Source organism: Pseudophryne corroboree, chromosome 10 (genome assembly GCF_028390025.1).
Source record: "Pseudophryne corroboree isolate aPseCor3 chromosome 10, aPseCor3.hap2, whole genome shotgun sequence".
Classification (NCBI taxonomy): Eukaryota; Metazoa; Chordata; class Amphibia; order Anura; family Myobatrachidae; genus Pseudophryne; species Pseudophryne corroboree.
This window is the reverse complement of record NC_086453.1, coordinates 344,386,737-344,412,775: the sequence shown is the minus strand read 5'-3', so window position 1 is coordinate 344,412,775 and position 26,039 is coordinate 344,386,737. Positions and strand designations below refer to the sequence as shown.

At 43.8% G+C, this 26,039-nt stretch overlaps 1 protein-coding gene across 4 annotated transcripts in view; it reads left to right on the top strand.

Moving 5' to 3' along the window:
- TMEM45B (transmembrane protein 45B) overlaps positions 1-15,511 on the top strand; it is a 68,169-nt gene extending 52,658 nt beyond the window's left edge. For all 4 annotated transcript variants that reach the window (XM_063941961.1, XM_063941959.1, XM_063941960.1 and 1 more), the window contains exons 2-6: positions 5,384-5,575; positions 5,838-6,047; positions 6,161-6,345; positions 14,304-14,449; positions 15,040-15,511. In XM_063941961.1, the coding sequence (XP_063798031.1) occupies positions 5,392-5,575; positions 5,838-6,047; positions 6,161-6,345; positions 14,304-14,449; positions 15,040-15,154 (840 nt within the window). In that variant the 5' untranslated portion in view covers positions 5,384-5,391 and the 3' untranslated portion in view covers positions 15,155-15,511. The remainder of the gene's footprint in view (positions 1-5,383; positions 5,576-5,837; positions 6,048-6,160; positions 6,346-14,303; positions 14,450-15,039) is intronic.
- The last annotated feature ends 10,528 nt before the right edge of the window (positions 15,512-26,039 follow it).

Genomic DNA, 26,039 nt, shown 5'->3' with positions numbered 1-26,039 from the left:
TCCATATTTGGGCGTCTATTGTGCTGCTCCCGTCCCACCCTCCAATAGACTATACAAGCAGCCGTAGACGGAGCTCCGATCACGTGACATATACAGTATCACGTGACCGGACCTCCCTACGCAGAGAGGAGTTTGGGTTACTTCTTTTTTGATCCCCAACCAATGACATACTTATGGGTGACGTTTCCATAGTGATGCTAACCATAACAAAAGTAATGATTGGTTAGCAAACATACCTACACTTTCTGTTTCCCTTCGCTTTACAAGTTTAATATAATCTATATATGATTAAATTTTATCCAAAACTTAATTAGAGTTAGAATATTCCCATCATGTGAGAGATAGGTCTGCCTCATACTTGATTTTATACTGTTATTATATATATTATTAGATAATCATGCAACAATACACATCAGGTGCTAATTAGCCACCATATTGTTAAGCAGAGCCGGCCTTAGGCATAGGCAAACTAGGCAATTGCCTAGGGCATTTGGTATGCTTAGGGGCACCAGCAGCTTCTGCTGATTAAAATGATATGCGGCATGCCTATATTCTGTGTGTAGCAATTCGTATGCAGATACAGCCGCAGCCGCGCACAGAATATAGGCATGCTGCATATCATTTTAACCAGCAGAAGCTGCTTGTGCATCCTAGCCACATAGTGATGCAAATAAGATGCATTTTCATAAACAAAAGGCACCCGACGTTGGCAGAGCTGCCAGCTGACTCATGCCAGGCATCTCTTGCAGAACTAGAGGTGGTGCTAGGGGGCACCAGACAAAATCTTGCCTAGGGCATCATATTGGTTAGGGCCAGCTCTGTTTTTAAGGGTATATAAACCCCATATATTTTAACCAAGGATACCTTTGAAAAAGCTGCTAATTGACAGCAGCGAAACGCGTCAGGTACACCAGGACCCAAGCTTGGATATTGTTGGAAGACCGAACCACCCCCATCTCAATCCAGATTACCATCTGTTTATGGAGGATTCTAATAGCAAGTTGAACCGACATTTTTTCCACCGCATCGCATGAGGAGCTCATCATCTATAACCTTGGAGCATCATAACCTCTAGCGGTAACTTACTACTAAATCGGACATTGCTTATCTCCTAAACTGCTTGAACTGGACACTATACTCTTTTTGGGGGACCATATAGGAACGGACTTTCCACTCTTCAATTATTTCCAATTCCTGTCCACTTGGGTAACCTAACCAATACATACAGTTTAAAATAGCATGTTTTCAATTTTTCATTGCATTTTATGTTGCATGTCTATGGTGCATTCACCATGCTATTTTAGATATTTTAACATTAAAAAGTATTATTGATACATTTATATTATTGTTGGTACATCTTTGGAATAGCGCAGCCTCTACATTTGTTTTTTGTTTACCTCTGTGGGGGTGACTTCCCCGTTTTCGAGGCCGCAGCTTGTTGGAGCACCCCATACTTAAGGCGCCTGAGTATCCTGGGTAACCGAACTTTACATGTTCTAACCAGATGCCTTTTCCCCTCCTCCATCACAGTTACTGTCTTGCATTCGTAAGCTTTAATGACTGGTGCTCCAGCACTTTACCTGTTTAAAATATATTTTTGCAAGGCCTTACTCTGAGGGCGTAATGTAAAAATATCTATTCAAAATGTATTTACGTTTAATTGTTTTACTTTACCCTGGTGGTCTAGTGGCTGCAATCGGGGCTCTGTGTCCCATCTTTAGGAATCAGAGTGCTGTAATGGTGGCTGGTGTCCCTTCTCACCAATAGTCCAGTGTAGGTGCCACCAGAGCAACCTCTGAACCAAGCAGCAACATGTAACCGTTAAAAGTGGCTTGCAATTGTGTCTCCTGAATACAGGAGATGCAGTGCCTCCAGTGAGTGCTGCCATGGGATCTGGCTAACCATTTCCACTTTTGGTGTGGAGCTAGAAACCAGGGGAGGTCTCCTGGGAGTATTTACGGATTGATGGTCGGATTCTAAGTTGGAACGGATCACTGTTCATGGACACAAGTGGCAAGTTTTTGCAGAGCAGTTGCAAATGTTACACGTTTTTGCGCATGTCCATCCTATTCTGAGCTGGATAGAACTTAGCTGGATTTGTCTTTTTGTAAAATTGGGTATTTTGGTGTGGTAACTGGGCGGTGACCATATGAGGACACAGAACCATCCTGACTTGTGTGAGTATTGTGGGCATGTATCTAATGCTCTGTGTCCTTCTGAGGCCTGCGAACAGAGAAGGGACACCTGCTTTGATGGATCTCTTGCACCTAGTATAGGGGTGGTGCAAGTGGCAACAATAATGAAGACGCGTGTCGCGGTTGGCATAAAATCAGTTGGCTTTCCGCTTGCAGACGCATGGATGCCCGCATTAGTTGAATAGAATCTCACATTCCAGATAATAGTGGAGATCCTTAAGCTGTATGTAGAAACTGCTGTGATGCCAATATCGCTGATTACTGTGGGATTAGTTCACTACTTAATGCATAACACTATTCTAAGGAGAGATTTCTCCCACTTCTAGGAACTGTATTGCCAGATACCATCTCAGCCCTTGTTAGCAGTGGAGACAGAGGACTAGGCCAGGAATCTAGAGCAGAAGTATCTTCCCTTTCTCTTTCATTCACTAGGGGACACTGGAGGCTGTAGACACTGGGGTATAAACGGGTGGCTATTGGGAGCCTGGTACTTTAAAAATCTCAAGAAGTGTGTATTAGTTGTCCAGACCTGGAGTATAGCCCCCATCTGGTGGCTGCTGGTTTCCACGGGGAGTGCAAAAACCAGTGTAGGGGCCTAGGGCACTCTGGAAACATCTCAAATGTTCTTTTTAGTAACAACATACCAATTATCTCCCATAATACTCACCTACATATGTGCGCTAAGACACCTGCCAATCGCCACCCAAGAATGCCCACTTCTCCCTTCGTGCACCTGACTCTCTGCACAGGGATAATCGGGACACTTGCTCAGTTCAACTTGGACGCATGCGCGGTACCAAAAGATCACTCTACTATGTCCAACATCGGCAGTGTCTACCCCTCTGAATCAGGACCTCTGTGTCTTTCCTTTCAGTCTTCTCACAACTGTGTACATCTCTCTACCGTTGGTATTAAATCTATAGGGAAGAGGGCTTACATGTTTTGCCTTAGACAGAATGGGTTTAGTAAACTGTTCCCAGGCCTGTACAAGTCCAGCCTCCCCAGCAGACCCACCTGCAATGGTGAGTGCATGACCATCATGTGCCTGAGCTGCATAGCTAGACGCTGCGCAGGAACTCAGCTTGTTAAAGGATATATTGTGCAGTTTCTGAGTAGCTTCAGACCTACTCAGCGCTTGCGATCACTTCAGACCATTCAGTTCCAGATTTGACGTCACAAACACGCCCTGCGTTCGGCCAGCCACGCTTGCGTTTTTTCAAACACTCCCTGAAAACAGTCAGTTGACACCCAGAAACGCCCACTTCATGTCAATCACTCTGCGGCAACCAGTGTGACTGAAAAGCTTCGCTAGACCTTGTGTGACACTACATTGGCCGTTGTGAAAGTACGTCGCGCGTGCGCATTGTGCCGCATACGCATGCACAGAAGTGCCGTTTTTTTGCATCATCGCTGTGCAGCGAACATTTTCAGCTAGCGATCAACTTGGAATGACCCCCCATGTGCACTGCAGGTGGGGCAGATATAACATGTGCAGAGAGAGTTAGATTTGGGAGGGTTATTTTGTTTCTGTGCAGGGTAAATACTGGCTGCTTTATTTTTACACGGCAATTTAGATTTTAGTTTGAGCACACCCCACCCAAATCTAACTCTCTCTGCACATGTTATATCTGCCCCACCTGCAGTGCACATGGGGGTTCATTCCGACCTGATCATAGCTGTGCTAAGTTTAACACAGCTATGATCGCTTACACTGACATGCGGGGGGATGCCCAGCACAGGGCTAGTCCGCTCCGCATGTCAGGCCGGCCCCCCGCACAAGTACTTGAAGAGTAACTCCCAGTACAGCTCTTGCGGCTGGCTGGGAGTTACTCCTTGCTACCTGGGTCGCAGCGGCTGTGTGTGATGTCACGCAGCCGCTGTGGCCCGCCCCCCGCCGGACCGGCCAAATGCCCTCTTCCACCCTGTCAATCAGAGGCAATCGCTAGGCAACGACAGCCATTGGCTGTCAGCCATGTGCCGGCACGGCGCAGTTCTGAACTGATCGCTGCAATAAAATGCAGTGAGCCATCAGGTCAGAATGACCCCCATGGTTTTGCCCATTTGCTAACAAATTTGCTGCTGCAATCAGGTCTGAATTAGACCCATTGTCCTTTAATACTGCGGGGTCCGCTGATGGCTAGACTGTAAAAAGAAGCATCGGGTAGCTGGTAAACGTAATACTTATTTAGGGCCATAAATATGTTAGTGTTATTACCAATGGAGAAGCTTTAAGGTTGGAAGACGTGGTGCTTATCTTGCAGGTACTTCCACTTCTTTTCAGTGGTAAAGGTTTCATATCTCTCTGATGGTATCCGATTCGCAGGTCGACCCTACTTAGGTCGACAGTCACTAAGTCGCCCACTTTTGGTCGACACTGACATGGTCGACGTGGACAAATGGTCGCCACGTGAAAATGGTCGACACATGAAAATGTCGACATGGCTTTTTAAAAAAAATATATAAATACATTTTTTTACCTTTTTCATACTTTACCATCCACGTGGACTATGATCGGGAATAGTAACCTGTGCCGAGTGCAGCGGTAACAGAGCGAGGCACCTTGCCCACAGCATGGCAAGCAAAGTGATCCATGCAAGGGGACGCGGTACACTAATTGGGGTTCCTGGTCATGTTACGGGAAAATTTCAACCAAAAACAGTTCAAAAATCCACGTCGTTTTCATGTGTCGACTGTTTGTCCATGTCAATGTCGACCAATAGTGATCGACCTTAACATGGTTGACCATTCATACCGGAACCCTCGCTGATTGAGGAACCAGGTTATTGTAGACTGTATGCTCTCGCTCTGCCCTTTGCCTCACATCATCTGCACCTACCCCGTCATCCCGGCATGTGTGACTGAGCGTTGTGTGATTTGTAACTCTGCACAGTCCATGAAGCGTTTTATATATGATGATGATGATGATGATGATGATGATTGTAATGCATCCTGTAAGACTGCTCCAACTGTACCCTTCTCAGTCTGCCCAAGTTCCATTAGCTTTTCCATATGCTACTTACCCTTTGTCAGTGATAAGCTATCGGTAAATCGCTGCTTTCTGCCCCTCATCACTGTTCTATACTGAGTTGAATGAAGCCTTTGTTGAAAGTTAGTGATGCTGTATAATACACCTTGTGTACTCTTACCAACAGGTCCTTTTATTCAATATCATTTTCTTTTGTTTCCAGGCACATAAATGGCAAACTTCAAAGGTCATGCCCTGCCCGGCAGCTTCTTCCTGGTTTTCGGCTTGTGGTGGTCCGTGAAATACCCCCTCAAATACTTCCACAGCAAAGGGAAAGGAAACTGCCGCACCAGCAAATGTTACCAGCGCCTGGAGCTTATTGAAGGAATAATGAAAGTTTTCTTCACTGTTGTGGGTAAGAACTTCAAAGCTACAACCCGACTCCATGTCTGTACACGGCGGATGTAATCACTGTTCTCGTAGAAAGTATGTTGAAGCCAAGATTAGCTCACTATGTTTTTTATAGTGCATAGTAGACCTGAGTGGTCCTTAGTAGTCCATACGACTACCAAGGCAGCAATCGACTTGATTTTTATTACACGGCTCTGGACGATTGACCACATCTTTGTAGATCGTTTGTGGTATATAGCATACTAACATTCTCACGTCTCCTGCAGGCATGTTGGCGGAGCAGTTTGTACCAGATGGCCCTCACATGCATCTTATCGACCAGGACCACACCTGGGTAAAGCTCATGAATTGGCAGCATACAACGATGTACTTCTTCTACGGCCTCTCCGGAGTGGTGGACATCTTGACGTATTTCCCTCTGAGAGTCCCAAAGGGAATGGACCGCTTGTCTTTGGCTTTGGCTGTTTTCATTGAAGGTGAGAGGGCTGTATGTCATTTTATGGAGTCCCGAACACAGTCCTAGCAAAATGCTGGTCTTTACCCCTATTTGCATTGGACCTCAGACCTCAGTTTACCATTTCTTCCACAGGTCTCCTCTTCTATTACCATGTCCACAATCGGCCGCCGCTTGACCAGCACATTCACTCCTTGCTTCTCATAGCTGTGTTTGGGGGGTCTTTTAGCATCATGATTGAAGTGTTTTTGAAGAACAACATTGTCCTTGAATTATTCCGCACCAGTTTAACCATCCTCCAAGGAACCTGGTTCTGGCAGGTAACTATCAACTTAAATTAATTTCTCTAACGTCCTTGAGGATTCTGGGACTCCGTAAGGACCATGGGGAATAGACGGGCTCCGCAGGAGATAGGGCACTTTAAGAAAGCTTTGGATTCTGGGTGTGCACTGGCTCCTCCCTCTATGCCCCTCCTCCAGACCTCAGTTTTACACTGTGCCCAGAACAAGATGGGTGCACTGCAGAGAGCTCTAAAGAGTTCTCTGCCTGAAAGCATTTTTGTTTGGATTTTTATTTCTACTTTTTACTACTTTTTCACAGGGAGCACTGCTGGCAACAGGCTCCCTGCATCGAGGGACTGAGGAGAGAGGAGCAGACCTTCTTGTCAAAGATAGGCTCTGCTTCCTCGGCTACTGGACACCATTAGCTCCAGAGGGGGTGAACGCAGGTTCTTACTGGGCGTCCACCCCCGGAGCCGCGCTGCCGTTCTCCTCACAGAGCCAGAAGTACAGAAGTCAGAAGACGTCTCAGGCGGCAGAAGCCATCAGCTTCACTGAGGTAACGCACAGCACTGCAGCTGTGCGTCATTGCTCCCATACACCTCACACACTCTGGTCACTGTAAGGGTGCAGGGCGCAGGGGGGGCGCCCTGGGCAGCAATATCAACCTCTGCATGGCAAAAAGACTATATACATGTACAGGTGGGCTCTGTACATGTACATAAAAGAGCCCCTGCCATAGTTTACTAAGTTTGAGCGGGACAGAAGCCCGCCGCCGAGGGGGCGGGGCTTCTCCCTCAGCACTCACCAGCGCCATTTTCTCTCCACAGCACTGCTGAGAGGAAGCTCCCCGGACTCTCCCCTGCTTACACACGGTGAAAGGGTGCTTAAAAGAGAGGGGGGGGCACATAATTGGCGGTTTACATATTACACAGCGCTGCTGGGGAAAAACATTTTGTGTTGGTCTCCAAGGTTATTGCGCTGGGGTGTGTGCTGGCATACTCTCTCTCTGTCTCTCCAAAGGGCCTTGACAGGGATACTGTCTTCAGAAAAGGATTCCCTGTGTGTGTGAAGTGTGTCGGTACGCGTGTGTCGACATGTTTGACGAGGAAGGCTCGCTTACTGTGGAGGGGGAGTGTTTGAATGTCAGGTCGCCGTCGGCAACGCCGACACCGGAATAGGTGGGTATGCTGAATGTCTTGAATGCAAATGTCAATCTATTGCATAAAAGGTTAGACAAGGCAGAAGCTAGGGATCAGTCAGGTACCCAGTCCATGCCTGTCCCTGTGGCGCCAGGCCCGTCGGGGTCTCAGAAGCACACCATATCCCAGATCGATGACACAGATACCGACACAAAAGAAAAACACACAAAAAGATACCAAGTATCACCTGGCGCCAATTATTTGCTCAATCTTTAAACTGTCTGCTGCTATTCTATATCGAAGGGGCTACTTTCCCCTTCAAACACCAAACAAGTCCAAAAAGATTCAGAAAGCGCTGACAGAGTTATTTAAAAGTAAATCTTTTTTATTTATTAATAAACTATTTTTACTCACTAAAAGAATACATGTATATACTCATAAAAATATCTCCCTGTGGACCAATTATACCAAAGATAAAAAAGCAATTTCTACACAGTCTATGATTATTCACTAACTCAATTTATCCTTTGCCTTCACATATTCCTTTATTTATCCTATATAACCTGCATGATATAAAACCACTTTTAATAAATCACAATATCTCCTGATCACATTGATTGCGGCATATATGTTTCTAACTTAATTATAATCAGTCCTTCAATATAGATATAGATATTCCGTGCTTGGAAACAGTCCTTTCCTGCCAAGTTGATACTTGGTCTATAAGTTGGTTTTGTACTTTACCAAGCAGAAAGCGGATTAATTGTTAGTTTGCCGACCAAGAAGGAAATATGCAAATTAACTTGGAATAGTTCCTGTGCTGGTTTAATATAAGCAGATCTTGTTTATGCATGCATATATATATGGATAATTTTCTGCAGAGTTTAAAATATGCAATTGCTTTTAAGCATGGCCATGCTAATTTAAAACAGGTGATTTACCACATCCTCATTGTAGGCACGGATTTTCGTTTTCTCCCGGCTCTGGTGCTATGAACCCTTATTGTAAGCCTTATCCGGAGGTCTATCCAGTACCAAACTTTAGAGGTTGTGCGGCCGATCTTAGCAGTGTGGTCTCACCGAGCAGTTCAAACTGAGACGCGTTTCCCCGCCTTACGAGAGCTCCGTAATTCAGCGGCTTCTTCAGTCAGTGACTGAAGAAGCCGCTGAATTACGGAGCTCTCGTAAGGCGGGGAAACGCGTCTCAGTTTGAACTGCTCGGTGAGACCACACTGCTAAGATCGGCCGCACAACCTCTAAAGTTTGGTACTGGATAGACCTCCGGATAAGGCTTACAATAAGGGTTCATAGCACCAGAGCCGGGAGAAAACGAAAATCCGTGCCTACAATGAGGATGTGGTAAATCACCTGTTTTAAATTAGCATGGCCATGCTTAAAAGCAATTGCATATTTTAAACTCTGCAGAAAATTATCCATATATATATATGCATGCATAAACAAGATCTGCTTATATTAAACCAGCACAGGAACTATTCCAAGTTAATTTGCATATTTCCTTCATGGTCGGCAAACTAACAATTAATCCGCTTTCTGCTTGGTAAAGTACAAAACCAACTTATAGACCAAGTATCAACTTGGCAGGAAAGGACTGTTTCCAAGCACGGAATATCTATATCTATATTGAAGGACTGATTATAATTAAGTTAGAAACATATATGCCGCAATCAATGTGATCAGGAGATATTGTGATTTATTAAAAGTGGTTTTATATCATGCAGGTTATATAGGATAAATAAAGGAATATGTGAAGGCAAAGGATAAATTGAGTTAGTGAATAATCATAGACTGTGTAGAAATTGCTTTTTTATCTTTGGTGTTATTGGTCCACAGGGAGATATTTTTATGAGTATATACATGTATTCTTTTAGTGAGTAAAAATAGTTTATTAATAAATAAAAAAGATTTACTTTTAAATAACTCTGTCAGCGCTTTCTGAATCTTTTTGGAGATACCGACACAGATTCTGACTCTAGTGTCGACTATGAAGATGCAAAATTACAGCCGAAGGTGGCAAAAGGTATTCGGTACATGATTATGGCCATTAAAGAGGTTTTGCATATTACTGAGGAACCCCCTGTCCCTGACACGAGGGTACACATGTATAAAGGGAAAAAGCCTGAAGTCACTTTTTCCATCATCATTTGAATTAAGTGAATTGTGCGAAAAGGCTTGGGACTCTCCAGATAGGAGACCACAAGTTCCCAAAAGGATTCTTATGGCGTATCCTTTTCCACAAACTGATAGGATACGCTGGGAATCTTCACCAAAAGTGGACAAGGCGCTGACACGCTTGTCCAAAAAGGTGGCACTACCTTCTCAGGATACGGCTTCCCTCAAGGAACCGGCTGATCGCAGGCAGGAAATTACCTTGAAGCACATTTACACTCACTCCGGTACTATTGCTAGACCGGCTATGGCGTCGGCCTGGGTTTGTAGTGCGGTTGTGGCATGGGCAGATTCCTTATCTGCGGAGATTGACACCTTAGATAGGGATGACATTCAAATGACCATAGACCATATCAGAGATGCTGCCTTGTATATGAGAGATGCTCAGAGAGACATTTGTTTATTAAGCTCCAGAATAAATGCTATGTCTATTTCTGCTAGGCGACTCCTGTGGATCCGGCAGTGGACGGAAGATGCCGATTCTAAGCGGCACATGGAGTCCTTGCCGTACAAGGGGGAGGAGTTGTTTGGAGACGGCCTCTCGGACCTTGTCTCTACGGCTATGGCTGGTAAGTCGAATTTCTTACCTTATGTCCCCCCGCAGCATACTAAGAAGGCACCTCATTATCAAATGCAGTCCTATCGTTCCAATAAAAACAAGAAGGTGCGGGGATCGTCCTTTGTTACCAGAGGAAAAGGCAGGGCAAAGAAGCTGCACACAGCTAGTTCCCAAGAGCAGAAGTCCTCCCCTGCGTCTGCAAAGTCCACCGCATGACGCTGGGGCTTCCCGGGGGGAGGCAGATCTGGTGGGGGCTCATCTTCGGTTTTTCAGCCACGTCTGGGTTCAATCGCAGGTGGATCCCTGGGCAGTAGAGATTGTTGCTCAGGGATACAGACTAGAATTCGAAGACTTGCCTCCTCGACGGTTTTTCAAATCGGCTCTGCCGACTTCCCCGTCAAAGAGGGAGTCAGTGTTGACAGCAATCCAAAAATTGTATGTTCAACAGGTGATTGTCACAGTTTCTCATCTCCAGCAGGGAGAGGGATATTATTTAACCCTGTTTGTGGTCCCGAAACCGGACGGTTCGGTCAGGCCCATTTTAAACCTGAAATCTCTGAACTTGTACTTGAAAAGGTTCAAGTACAAATTGGAATCACTCTGGGCGGTCATCGCCAGCCTGGAGGGGGGGGATTGGATGGTGTCCCTGGACATAAAGGATGCATACCTTCATGTTCCAATATCCCCCCCCCCCCCTCCATCAGGCGTTCCTGAGATTTGCAGTGCAGGACTGTCACTACCAATTTCAGACGTTGCCGTTTGGGCTTTCCACGGCCCCGAGGGTTTTCACCAAGGTAATGGCGGAAATGATGGTGCTCCTACGCAGGCAGGGGGTCGCAATTATCCCATACTTGGACGATCTCCTAATAAAGGCGAGATCTCGGGAGAAGTTGCTGGACAGCGTGTCTCTGTCCATGAAGACGTTGCAGCTACACGGCTGGATTCTCAATATACCGAAGTCCCAGCTAGTTCCTACAACGCGTCTGACCTTTCTGGGCCTGATCCTAGACACAGACCAGAAAAAGGTATTTCTTCCGATCGAAAAAGTTCAGGAGCTCATGACCATGGTCAGGAACCTATTGAAACCAAAGAAGGTTTCAGTGCATCAGTGCACGCGGGTCCTGGAGAAGATGGTGGCTTCATACGAGGCCATCCCTTTCGGCAGATTCCATGCGAGGACTTTTCAATGGGACCTCTTGGACAAGTGGTCCAGGTTCCATTTACAAATGCATCAAAGGATCACCCTGTCTCCCAGGACCAGGGTATCTCTCCTGTGGTGGCTGAACAGTGCTCACCTTCTAGAGGGTCGCAGGTTCGGCATTCAGGACTGGGTCCTAGTGACCATGGACGCAAGCCTCCGAGGCTGGGGAGCAGTGGCACTGGGAAGAAATTTCCAAGGTCTCTGGTCAAGCCTGGAGACTTGTCTCCACATCAACGTCCTGGAGTTGAGGGCCATATACAACGCCCTGCGTCAAGCGGAGAACTTACTTCGGAGAAGATCGGTTCTGATTCAGTCAGACAATGTCACGGCAGTGGCTCATATAAACCGCCAAGGCAGAACAGGAAGCAGAGTGGCCATGGCAGAAGCGACCAGGATTCTACACTGGGCGGAAGGCCATGTAAGCGCGCTGTCAGCGGTGTTCATCCCGGGGGTGGACAACTGGGAGGCGGACTTCCTCAGCAGGCACGACCTGCATCCGGGGGAGTGGGGACTTCATCAAGAAGTCTTTGCACAAATCGCGGATCGGTGGGGCCTGCCTCATATAGACATGATGGCGTCCCGTCTCAACAAAAAGCTAAAGCGGTATTGCACCAGGTCAAGGGACCCTCAGGCGGTAGCAGTAGATGCTCTGGTGACACCTTGGGTGTTCAGATCGGTCTATGTGTTTCCTCCTCTTCCTCTCATACCCAAGGTGTTGAGAATTGTAAGAATAAGCAGGGTCAGAACAATCCTCATTGTTCCAGATTGGCCACGGAGGACTTGGTATCCGGAACTGCAAGAGTTGCTCACAGAAGATCCGTGGCCTCTTCCTCTAAGGCAGGACCTGCTGCAGCAGGGGCCCTGTCTGTTCCAAGTCTTACTGCGGCTGCGTTTGACAGCATGGCGGTTGAACGCCGGATCCTAGCGGAAAAAGGAATTCCGGAGGAAGTCATTCCTACCCTGATCAAAGCTAGGAAAGACGTGACGTTGAATCATTATCACCGTATATGGCGGAAATATGTTTCTTGGTGTGAGGCCAGAGCTGCTCCTACGGAGGAGTTCCATTTGGGCCGTCTACTTCCCTTCCTTCAAACAGGAGTGACCTTGGGCCTAAAATTAGGGTCCATAAAGGTCCAGATTTCGGCCTTATCCATTTTCTTTCAAAGAGAATTAGCCTCTCTTCCTGAGGTACAGACTTTTGTGAAGGGGGTGCTGCATATCCAGCCTCCCTTTGTGCCTCCGGTGGCGCCTTGGGATCTTAACGTGGTGTTACGTTTCCTCAAGTCACCTTGGTTTGAACCACTTAAAACTGTGGAGTTGAAATACCTCACGTGGAAAGTGGTCATGTTGTTGGCGTTAGCTTCGGCGAGACGTGTTTCAGAATTGGCGGCTTTATTGCATAAAAGCCCATACTTGGTTTTTCACGTGGATAGGGCAGAGTTGAGGACTCGTCCTCACTTTCTGCCAAAAGTGGTATCATCTTTTCATGTGAACCAACCTATTGTCGTGCCTGTGGCTACAAGGGACTTGGAGGATTCCGAGTACCTGGATGTAGTCAGGGCTTTGAAGATTTATGTGACCAGAACGGCTCGGATCAGGAAGACTGAAGCTTTGTTTGTTCTGTATGCGGCCAACAAGGTTGGCGCCCCTGCTTCAAAGCAGACTATTGCTCGCTGGATCTGTAACACGATTCAGCAGGCGCATTCTATGGCAGGATTGCCGTTAGCGAAATCGGTTAAGGCCCACTCCACTAGGAAAGTGGGCTCTTCTTGGGCGGCTGCCCGAGGGGTCTCGGCATTACAGTTGTGCCGAGCAGCTACTTGGTCGGGGACAAACACCTTTGCAAAGTTCTATAGGTTTGATACCCTGGCTGAGGAGGACCTCCTGTTTGCTCAATCGGTGCTGCAGAGTCATCCGCACTCTCCCGCCCGTTTGGGAGCTTTGGTATAATCCCCATGGTCCTTACGGAGTCCTAGCATCCTCAAGGACGTTAGAGAAAATAAGATTTTACTTACCGGTAAATCTATTTCTCATAGTCCGTAGAGGATGCTGGGCGCCCGTCCCAAGTGCGTACTTCTTCTGCATGACTTGTATATAGTTATTGCTTACATAAGGGTTATGTTATAGTTTTCGGTGATACCGTGGCTATGTTGTTGTTCATACTGTTAACTGGGTAAGTTTATCTTAAGTTATACGGAGTGATTGGTGTGGCTGGTATGAATCTCGCCCTTAGATTTACAAAAATCCTTCCTCGTACTGTCCATCTCCTCTGGGCACAGTTTCCCTGACTGAGTTCTGGAGGAAGGGCATAGAGGGAGGAGCCAGTGCACACCCAGAATCCAAAGCTTTCTTAAAGTGCCCTATCTCCTGCAGAGCCCGTCTATTCCCCATGGTCCTTACGGAGTCCCAGCATCCTCTACGGACTACGTGAAATAGATTTACCGGTAAGTAAAATCTTATTATCTGCCGTTCATGCACTGCATTCTTTTCATATCCCACAAAGTCTGTGCTGTCACTTGTGTTCACAACACTACCCGTAGGTGGAGATATGTCGAGCCTAGGAGAGAAGTAAAGCGGAGAAGAAGCGACCAGTCAGCTTACAATTGTCACTTATCTAGCACAGTCTTGAAATGGCAGTTACATGCTGATTGTTTGTTTTGGGCAACTACTACACTTTATCTTTCTCCAAGACTTGATACATCTCCCCTCTAGTCAGTTAACTACTGTGATGTAGGGCCAGGGGATGAGCAGGGGCCGTAGACGCAATACTCCATGCACAGGGCGTATGGCAAACGCATTGTTCTTCTAAGAAATGTGTATTACTACCACATACAAATAAATAAATAAATAAATATTTGAGTTACTTTGATGAACAGTGTGAAATACATAGAGTAATTATTGTTTTCTTGTAGATCGGGTTTGTTCTGTTTCCACTTGGAGGAGCCCCTGAATGGGACCAGAAAGATCATGAAAATATCATGTTTATCACCATGTGCTTCTGCTGGCATTATGCTGTTGCTTTGTTGATAGTCGGTGTCAATTATTTCTTAGTGCACTGGTAAGTTCTGTGATGGGTGGTTTGGTAAGGATTGGTTTCTTTTCCAGTCCCAGTTCTGGTGTTCTACAAAAACAATAATCTCTCCTACGGGCAGAGAACTGGATACTATGGAGTATTCTGTATCCTTTACTTGCTTTATGCAAATGTCAGTGTATGGTACTAATTTTTAATTATTGACAAAGTAAATATAAATATAGGTTCCGGAGTAGATCCAGCTATGGGTGCAACATTTACACTTGCAAAAAACATTTGGTGCTGCAGGGAAAGGAGGGGGAATGTAAAATGTAGACTTGTGAGATGGGGAGGTGCACAGCCTAGCCCAACATGCAGTGTAAGAACAAATGCATAGGAAGTATTAACACTGCTAATATAAGAAAAAGGTGTTTGCATTTGTTCCCCTTGCATTGCCACATTTTTTACTTTGCTGCAAATTCTGCCCCTGTGAAACCCAGTTTGTGTACATGTCCAGTTCTTGGCATTCATTAGAGGTCTAGTTCTGATCTCAGCTTTTTGGGTAAATAAAGAAATATATGCACTTTTTTTTATTTACACTGCATTATATGACATGTTTGCAATGCTTTCTGTTTCAGCTGTTTACGGAGGAACAAGGGGCAGGTTGGAGAAATGAATATTGGGATCAAGAAGATAAATTCTCACAATGCAGAGTCACAGACTGCTCTTCTTGCAGCCTCTGACGAGGAATAAATAGGGACTTGCAGACTGTTAATATGGTTATTGACCACAAATGATGAGGCTGCCATCCCTCCATCCGCTGTCTAGCTATTTATTCAGACTGAATCCTCTGGTACAATAGCTTTGTCAGCCTCTGGCTGATGTTGCCCTTATGAAGACTTCCAATGTGGAACGAAGAACAATTTACACACAAGTTCTATGAACCTCATGTATAGAAATTTTATCTGATATGGACATTGTACTAAATTGACTTATTGCAAAAGTAATTCTTTTAATCGGCACAATGTTAAACTGAAGACATTGTATTTTTTTTTATGTTTTGTTTTTGAGCGTGGAAGGAAACATTTATTATAACAGCAGTGAATTCTACATGCAGGCTGCAATTACTTGGAGTCATAGTGATGCAAATGAGTTTTCATGATATATTCACTGCTGACATAGATGGGCATTTGCTGAATGTGTACGGTTAATACATACATAGGGGCTGATGGAGACTGGCAACAGGATTAACTGGATAGTGTATATAGTATTAAAAACAAGGTAATCTAAAAAACCTTAATTGTTCAAATGTTTAATTCTGGTTAAAAAATTATATATATATAAGTAAGTATTCATTAATACACCCAGCTACACAAAGCTGGGATACACATGTACAATCTAAAAACAATAAGCATACAGCATTAATATAGTGTCCTCTCTCCAAGATCAAATATCAGGGATTTTTTGTATATATACAGTTCTGTATGCATACAGTCCTAGATGGTATTATGCATATATTTACCAGTCCCAAGGTATTTATAAAGGGAAGAATCCTCCTCGTGTTGGGCCTTTTATGGCAAAGCAGCACCAAGTTGGCAATGGTGTGCAGCACGTTCAATGGAGTCCCCTTTAACCTGTGTAGCTTGGACCGAAGGTGACCTGAAGTTATCCAATGGGTTATGAATGGAATCAGAGTCCACAGAATCCCTTAGACCGGAGAGAAGCAAGCCTAGGTCTAAGGGATTCTGTGGACTCTGATATGCATAATACCATCTAGAACCTCTGCCATCGGTCCGTGACCATACATCTTTATATGGACTGTAGCCCACAGAACTGTATATATACAAAAAATCCCTGATATTTGATCTTGGAGAGAGGACACTATATTAATGCTGCATGCTTATTGTTTTTAGATTGTACATGTGTATCCCAGCTTTGTGTAGCTGGGGGTATTAATGAATACTTACTTATATATATATATAATTTTTTAACCAGAATTAAACATTTGAACAATTAAGGTTTTTTAGATTACCTTGTTTTTAATACTATATACACTATCCAGTTAGCGCTGTTTATTTGTTGTTTGTTTTGTATTTATATATCATTGTGGGGAGTGACTACCCCATAAAAACAGCTGCTAGGAAAACCTTCTCTAAGTAGCGCCTGTTTAGAGATATTTGTTTCTTTTTTTTGACTGGCAACAGGATGTCTGTTAATGACTAATTAGCATATTTTTCAAACTTATTTAGCATTATGGGCTCATGCTGAGTAACACTTCCAAGTCACGGCCTAGGAACACCTATCACTTTTCCACCACCTTTCTGATATTGCCCGAACCCATCACAACAGCACCTCTGTGTATCGCATGCATTGTAGGGTCTTTCAGAAATTATTTGTAACTGCGCACTTAAAGCCCACTCAGATACGTGAAAAGCGGCAAGAGTCAGGCCTAATATGCCTATTTTCTGACAAGCGGTAGAGTGCATTTGCTCTTTAGTAGGTAGAGAAGATATGCCTCTTATCAGCACTAATTGCTGAGCCGCATATGCTGGACTTTGACTACAGCAGATCTCCCCCTGCCCCGACCCACGCAAGGCTTGGACATGTGAGTCGGTAATCGCGTATATGTGTGCGCTCGCTTTCTGGGACTGTGCATAGTATAATTACACAAGTCTGTGTCAGCTCAACAGTCTGAGCTGTAACTAGACGTTGTGCCCTATGCCAGGAAGATGATTGATATCCCTTCATATGCTAAATAAGGACAGTGCAGCCCCAAAATGCAATTAAAATTACACCACATAGTTGTGCAACCTTGTTTACATTATAGCGCACAGTAGTGTCCCTTTGTGGCTGGAGGGACCCCCCATCCACATGTGTAATGGCGGCCGTGGCACTGAAGGGGTTAAGCCTCAGCTGCCAGGCGCCATTTGGACAATGGCTACTAGGTGCCATTTTAAAAAGGAACACTTGGCTCTAGGCACCATACATAACTAAATGTATGTTTAATAATGTGTCTTAATATGTTATATTGCTGCGCTGTGCGTAGTTGGAGAATTATGAACTGCGCGGTTATAGAACTGCATGGACGGGGCACTTATGAAAAAAGTACAGTATGAGTTAGTTTGATTCTAAAGGGCTTTGATTGTTCTTCAGCACCTTGTACATAGCAAGTCATATGGTAATTGCCCTAGCTCCAGACTTGCTATGTACAAGTAAGTGTCAATTAGCCGGCCTTTTGGTGGCCAAACATTTTCTTTGAAATACAAACGAAGGTTTGGAAAGAAGACTGGTTGTGTTTCCAGTCTTTTCTGTTGTAAGCCCAAAAACTGGGTTTGCATGGAGATGTGAATGAGACAGGAACATGTTAATCAGATTGTGTTTTATGAATGCAAACTTGTGGGTTTTGTTTAACAACAGTTTGATCTAACATTCCCTAGGCTGCATTATGTAGGGGGCAGATTTATGTTTAAATTACAAGAACTTTGTGTGTGACAGGAAAAGGATGAGAAACATTTGTTTGGGGAATCAAATACAAACCGTATTATGAAGCTATGTGATAAATGTCTCAAAGTGGAAGTGTAAACTCCCAGGTGGTAGGAATTGGACTTTAGATGACCCCAAACGTTGTGTGTGACAGGAAGGAGGAAATTGTTTTATGCACTTATATCCTTTTAAAATTTAATTTATTTAGATTTTGTAAGTTATCCTGATCGGATGGAAAGGACTCAGGTGGAAACTGCCCCCCGGAGATGCATTATGGTACAACTGTATAAAAAGAGGAGGCCTGTGAGCTTCAGAGTGTGTTATACCAACTACTTTCTGATGTAACATCTTGCTGTATTGCCGAGTCTTTTTGAAGGCTGTATCTGGCAAATAAACATCATCTTAGGACAAAAGGATCAGCTGCGCAATATATCAGGGAAAAGGACAATAAGAAATATGAGAGCCGATGTATATACCATAAATTTATTAACCATAAATGTAAGATAATTGATCAATCATAAATGCAACATTAAAATGTTTTAAAAGAGCACACCTCAGATAAATGTATCCATTTAAAAGGAGTAACAGTTATATTGGTTCTCTAAATAAAAGTCCACACATAATCTGAGATTCAGCTGGTGTTCAGAGTAGTGAGTGACAAATATACTCAGGAAAATGACCGTAGGCAGAATATTGGAGATGCAATGAATGGTCAGTTGGATGTATGTCCCATAACATCAAAAGACGGGTTAACCCAATATTTAACACAGCGTTGATACCTCTCCTTGTGTGGGCTGGTCCAGAGCCGATTTTCTCGGCGGTGTATCCTGCAGTGCCCACTGGTGCGAATGCCGCAAAGGAGAGGGAGCCGCAAATTCACTGTGTGGAGCCGTAAATTGGTATAGACGGCTAGCGGGGAAGACACACCCGCGGCTGCTATTACGGCCTCTATAGATGGTGTAGACGGCTTGCGGGGAGAACAAACCCATGGTAGTTTGCAAAGCTGCTTGCAGAGCCGGATAACCTTGGCAAGGTGTGCTGAAGAAGGCGTGGCCTAACGCGTTTCGTCACGTGACCCACGACTTTATCAAAGGAGTATACCAGCCTTAGTCCGGATCAGTATTTAAAGCAAAAATAATTATACAAAGGTGTAAACACTGATTGAATCACTCTAATTAAGTACATCGGCTCTCATGAAATAACAACAGATACAAGTGTCCAGCAAGGACTAAAAGTATATTTGCAGTGTATTAGAATTACTAGCAAATAGCTACATTAGTATATTCAGTACAATAAAGCTGCTCATAAAATGATATTGATAATAATAAATAAAATAATGAAACAATAAAAACATTATGGAGGAATGTAACCAAAGATACTCACAATAGACATAGTATTTGACCAAAGAGTCTGAAATTATATCAATATGACTACCATATAATTATGCAAATACAAAGTTACACAAACAAGTATAATACTAAATGAATTAAATAAAAAGAACACTAATGATCACCAAAATACAAATTAAATACAAAGTAAAAAATAATGTTGGTAAAGATCACAGTTTAGACCCAGGATCGAACTTGGGTCACCTAACTTCTTAACGGCAGTGAGCTATCCCAATACGCCACTGAGGCATAGACAAAGAGCTATGACTAGTAAGGGAGTCATATGATGACATATTCATATTAAAAGGGTATTAACCAAGAATTATGCATCAGGGAAAGCACAAATTGAATAAATTGAATGTAGATTAGTGTTGATATATATGAAAATAATACTAGAAAGATAGACAAAATATATATAAAAAATTAATTAATGAAGAATAATAAAACAATAATAATAAAGGATTTGTAGAAAATTGTAATTAAAGAATAAAGAGTTAAAAATTAAAAAATAATAAAAAATAATAATAAATAATAATTAATAATAAAACCCCGAAAAAAATAGGAGGGAGCTTTTTAGGGATCAAATTCGATGGACTCATTTAACCCTTCGGGGACAAGTGTTCTGAGTTTATGGATCCAGTAATTTTCCCTAAGACAAAGTTTTCTGTATCTGTCTCCCCCACGCGCAGTAGGCATGATTGTTTCTATACCAATTAAGTGAATGTCATCAGGATTCCTATGATGGATTTCAGAGAAATGTCTAGAGACACTGTGAAACAGGAAGCCCTTTTGTATGTTGCGTCGATGTTCTAAAAATCTAATCCTGAGCTTACGTGTAGTTCTTCCTACATAAAGGAGATTGCATTTGCAAATCAAAATATATATTACATAGGAACTGTTACAATTGATAAAGGACTTTATTTCGAACAGTGTCTGGTCCGAAGAAATAAAACTTTTAGAATTATTTTGAATTAAAGAGCAGGTGATGCATTTGTTAGCACCACATTTAAAACATCCTTTTGTTCTCGTAAGCCACTGAGAGGATTCTATCGGGGTAGCAGACGTAACTAAATCTCTTTTATCTACGAAGTGACTGGGGGCTAAGTAATGTTGTAAGTTATTTGATTTCTTGAAGATAACAAGAGGTGTCTCTTTTAGTTCGGTTCTAAGTGTTTGGTCTGTAAGTAATATAGGGTAATTAGTACGTATGATATTTCTAATTTTAGCAGAGGCAGTATTATACTGTGAAATGAAAACTGGTTGATTATCTTCAAATTTATGTTGTCTTGCTTTATAGGCAAGAAGGTAATTCCTACCCAATAGGTCAGCTTTTTGTCTGGCCGATTGGATAAGTGCCACGGGATAACCTCTATCCATAAAGGATAGGGAGAGTTCATCAGCATGTAGATGGTAATCCTGTAGATTACTACAGTTGCGTCTAATACGCCTAAACTGACCAAAAGGAATATTATCTAACCATGGTTTATGGTGTGAACTACTGTAATGTAGATAATTAGGAGTATCAACCTCTTTCCGAAAAGTTTTGGTGGAAATTTTGTCATCAATTATAGACAGTGCAATATCAAGGAAAGTGATGAAGGATCTGTGTGAAGTGCTCGTGAAGTTTAAATTAAATTCATTAATATTCAACGAAGAGACAATGTTAGAAGAAAGTGAAATATCACCGTCAAAGATGAAGAACATGTCATCTATATAGCAGCCATAGAAGACGAGGCCCGCGCCAAAGTCACGCCCCCACACATGGGCGTCTTCAAAGGCCCCCATGTATAGGTTGGCGAAACTCGGCGCGAACCTCGTCCCCATGGCCGTCCCAAGTATCTGTAAATAATAATTCTTATTAAATATGAAATAATTATGAGATAATATAAAAGAAATGGAGTCCAGTATAAATTGTTGTAACTCAGGTTGAATAGAATTAGACTTCAACAGAAAGTCTGCTATAGATGACAAACCCTTCTGATGCTGGATATTAGAATATAGAGACTGTACGTCACAAGTCATGAAGAAAAAAGAGCTTTTCCAAACAACCTTGGAAATAGCATTAAGAAAAAAAGTTGTGTCTTGTATGTGTGATGGAAGAGAAGAAGCAAGTGGCTGTAAAAAATAATCAACAAAATGTGATAAATTAGAAGTGAGGGACCCAACACCAGAAATAATAGGTCTTCCAGGGGGTGCTGTAAGTGATTTGTGAATCTTAGGGAGGTGGTAATAAGTAGGAGTGATAGGGTGAGCGGGTATCAAATATCTCGATTCTTCCCTCGTTATAGTGCCTTTAGCAGAAGCTGCTTGTACTAATAAAGTCAGAGATTTTTGAAAATCCAAGGAAGGGTTTGCAGACAGTCTAATATACAGTGGGGATCGAAAGTTTGGGCACCCCAGGCAAAAATTCATTTTAATGTGCAAAAGAAGCCAAGGAAAGATCGAAAAATCTCCAAAAGGCATCAAATTACAGATTAGACATTCTTATAACATGTCAAAAAAAGTTTGATTTTATTTCCATCATTTACACTTTCAAAAGAACAGAAAACAAAACATGGCGTCTGCAAAAGTTTGTGCACCCTGCAGAGTTAATACCTTGTACTGCCCCCTTTGGACAGCTGAGACCTGGCAGTGTCATGGATTGTTCTAAATCATCGTCTGGAAAGACCAGGTGATGTCAATCTCAAAGGTTTTAAAAGCCCAGACTCATCTGACCTTGCTCCAACAATCAGTACCATGGGTTCCTCTAAGCAGTTGTGTAGAACACTGAAACTGAGAATAGTTGACGCTCACAAAGCAGGAGACGGCTATAAGAAGATAGCAAAGCGTTATCAGATGCCCATATCCTCTGTTCAGAATGTAATTAAGAAATGGCAGTCATCAGGAACAGTGGAAGTTAAAGCAAGATCTGGAAGACCAAGAAAAATATCAGACAGAACAGCTCGCAGGATTGTGAGAAAAGCAAGTCAAAATCCACGTTTGACTGCACGATCCCTCCAGGAAGATCTGGCAGACACTGGAGTTGTGGAACACTATTCCACTATAAAGAGATACTTGTACAAATATGGTCTTCATGGAAGAGTCATCAGAAGAAAACCTCTTCTACGTCCTCACCACAAAAATCAACGTTTGAAGTTTGCAAATGAACATATAGACAAGCCTGATGCATTTTGGAATAAAGTTCTGTGGACCGATGAGGTTAAAATAGAATTTTTTGGCCGGAATGAGCAAACAGTACGTTTGGAGAAGGAAGGGCACAGAATTTAATGAAAAGAACCTCTGTCCAACTGTTAAGCATGGGGGTGGATCAATCATGCTTTGGGGTTGTATTGCAGCCAGTGGCACAGGGAACATTTCATGAGTAGAAGGAAAAATGGATTCAATAAGATTCCAGCAAATTTTGGACGCTAACTTGATGCAATCTGTGAAAAAGCTGAAGTTAAAGAGAGGCTGGCTTCTACAAATGGATAATGATCCTAAACACACCTCAAAATCCACGGTGGATTACATCAAGAGGCGTAAACTGAAGGTTTTGCCATGGCCTTCACAATCTCCTGACCTCAGCATAATTGAAAATCTATGGATAGACCTTAAAAGAGCAGTACGTCACAGACAGCCCAGGAATCTTAAAGAACTGGAAGACTTTTGTAAGGAAGAATGGGCGAAGATACCTCAAACAAGAATTGAAAGACTCTTGGCTGGCTACAAAAAGCGTTTACAAGCTGTGATACTTGCCAAAGGGGGCAGTACAAGATATTAACTCTGCAGGGTGCCCAAACTTTTGCAGATGCCATTTTTTGTTTTCTGTTCTTTTGAAAGTGTAAATTATGGAAATAAAATCAAACTTTTTTTGACATGTTATAAGAATGTCTAATCTGTAATTTGATGCCTTTTGGAGATTTTTCCATCTTTCCTTAGCTTCTTTTTGCACATTAAAATGAATATTTGCCTGGGGTGCCCAAACTTTCGATCCCCACTGTAGGTATTATTATCACCCAACTGTCTGAATGCCTCAATTAAATAATCCTTAAACATCATCTGCCTCAAGACGAACGCTTCATCTTATTACCTGCAGGGCTTGGCGAAACCTAGCTCCGTTTTCCGGCTGTCCAGGGTGTAACTAGCGTCTCCAAGTTCCGCCAGCTACCGGCAGAGGCTAGTGGGGATTCGTCAGCACCACACAGGTGTGGTAAAGCGGCGTGTCAATGCATATAGAGCAGAACCGTGGTTCCAAACGCAAGGGCAGGTTAGGAGTTTGGTGGTAGCAGCGCAGAACCCGCCCACTGCGCAGTGGGTGGAGTAACAGGTGGTTACTGACGGTAAGCGGGACTCCCCTATGAGGCCAGGTCCCGTGTGACCTAAACATCCATTCTGTGACTGGGGACAGGACGCGAAAGCGCTGAGGGCTTTCGTACGGGACTGTCCAGTCACACCGTTATTCACATTAAATCACACAGTAGTGTCCCTTATTCATTAATTATGCAGTAGTAGTGCCTCTTATAACACATTATGCCACACAGTAGTATCCCTTATTTATGTTACACCACACAGTGCCCTTTATACACATTACACTGTACAGTAGTGCACCTTATTCACATTTTGCCACACAGAAGTAGTGCCCTTATAACACATTATGCACACAGTAGTAGTGCCGCTTATTCACATTATGCCACAGTAGTATCCCTAATAACACATTTTGCCACATAGTAGTAATGCCCCTCATAGCACATTATGCTACACACTAGTAGTACCTCTTTAGCACATTATGCTATACAGAAGTAGTGCCCCTTAAAACACATTACGCCACACACTATTCTTGCTGCTAGAAAAGAGGCAATCTGTTGAGCTACAGCTGTCAGGGAGTTCTTTCAAGAATGCATAATGCTTGCTCTGCCTTTCCATACTGCTGCCAAGTAACAGGAGAACACAGATAACCTTAATCTATAATGTAATCATTTCTTCTTTCTAGCCCCCTATAGCTAGAGCCTCATATTTTATTTTTGTTTCAGCTTCTTTTTCTCACTCCCTCCACCTCTGCTCTTCCAATAGACTTCTAACACCAGTTTACTTTAATCTCTTTGTTCTTTCTTCCATTTTCTCATCCATATTTCTCATTCTCTTTGCCTCCGATATCATTGTTTGTCTTCGTGGTCATTTTCTGATGCTCCCCTTACTTTATTATCTCCCTGTTCTTTATTCTGATACTCTTTTCTCTGTATCATGCAAGTTCTCCTGTCTCTCAATCTCTACTCAGCGTCATACTTCTTCACCCCTTCTGTCTCTTCTTCCACATCATCTTCTATGTTTCCCTATTCCTTTCTTATATTATATCCTTATCTATCCTTTTTTCTCAAACGTCCTTGAGGATGCTGGGGATGCTTCAAGAACCATGGGGTATAGACGGGATCCGCAGGAGACATGGGCACACTATAAGACTGTGAATGGGTGTGAACTGGCTCCTCCCTCTATGCCCCTCCTCCAGACTCCAGTTAGATTCTGTGCCCAGTGAGACTGGATGCACACTGAGGAGCTCTCCAGAGTTTCTCAGAAAAATACTTTTTGTTAGGTTTATTATTTTCAGGGAGACCTGCTGGCAACAGGCTCCCTGCATCGTGGGACTGAGGGGAGAGAAGCAGACCTACTTCTGTGAGTTCAAAGGCTCTGCTTCTTAGGCTACTGGACACCATTAGCTCCAGAGGGTCCAATCACTTGGTGCGCCTAGCTGCTCATTCCCGAAGCCGCGCCGTCACCCCATTGCAGAGCCAAAAGAAAGAAGCCGAGTGAGTAAAAGAAGAGAAGAAGACTTCAGTGACGGCAGAAGACTTCAGTGTTGAGGTACCGCGCAGCGGTCGCACTGCACGCCATGCTCCCACACACACAGCGGCACTGGCAGGGCGCAGGGGGGGCGCCCTGGGCAGCATGAATTGTTAGGATTCCAGTACTCCTGACCGGAGGAGATCTTATGACAATGGCCAGAGTACTGGAAGGGAATGCTGGTTACGGGAGCAGGAAAGACTAGTTGCCCCTGGCGCCCTAACTCTATTGTCTCACCCGTGCTATCGGAAATCCCTTGCGAGACTATGGTTTCTTGAGCCCCTGGCAGCCACGTTTGAAAGGCGGATTATGTCTGCCCAACTCTGGTGCCCCCCGGTCTTAGTGAGAGACAAAGGGAAATCCGAGGCAGGATGATGACAAGAGGACCTCTGACTACAACAGGCCAAGGGCAACAAGCTAACTAACCAAACTTGAAGTATGCGCGGAAAAACCGCCAGATAAAAGGACAACCAAAATCCACTAGTCCATTACTCCTACCCAGCACCGCTGGATACCAGAGTGGATCTGTGGGAGCGGAATCCTCCGCAAAAGCTCCGAAACACAAATAATAAATAATAAGTAATAAAGCGGCCAAGCCGCAACACACGGCTACGCCGCGACTCACGAACACCACTGGATGTTTAACGGTGCTCAGTCAGGACTCTAGGAACAGATGACGACTTCCGAGTGCAGGACAACTGAGGACAGGAACGACCGGATACAGCAGGACTGGAAACACTCTCAGCAAACAGATACAGCATGCAGGAAGCTATTACCGGCGTCTGTGTGAGGCACTGCAAGAGCATATAAACCGAAGCCCTCCAATCAACTGCTGCCAGTGCTGATTGCATGAATGCCGTGCAGCTGCCTTGCTGCACGGCCAGGAAACAGGTGCCCTTACTAATTTAAATGGACCCAGCAACGGGGAACGCGGTCCGCCAGTGGCGTCCCCG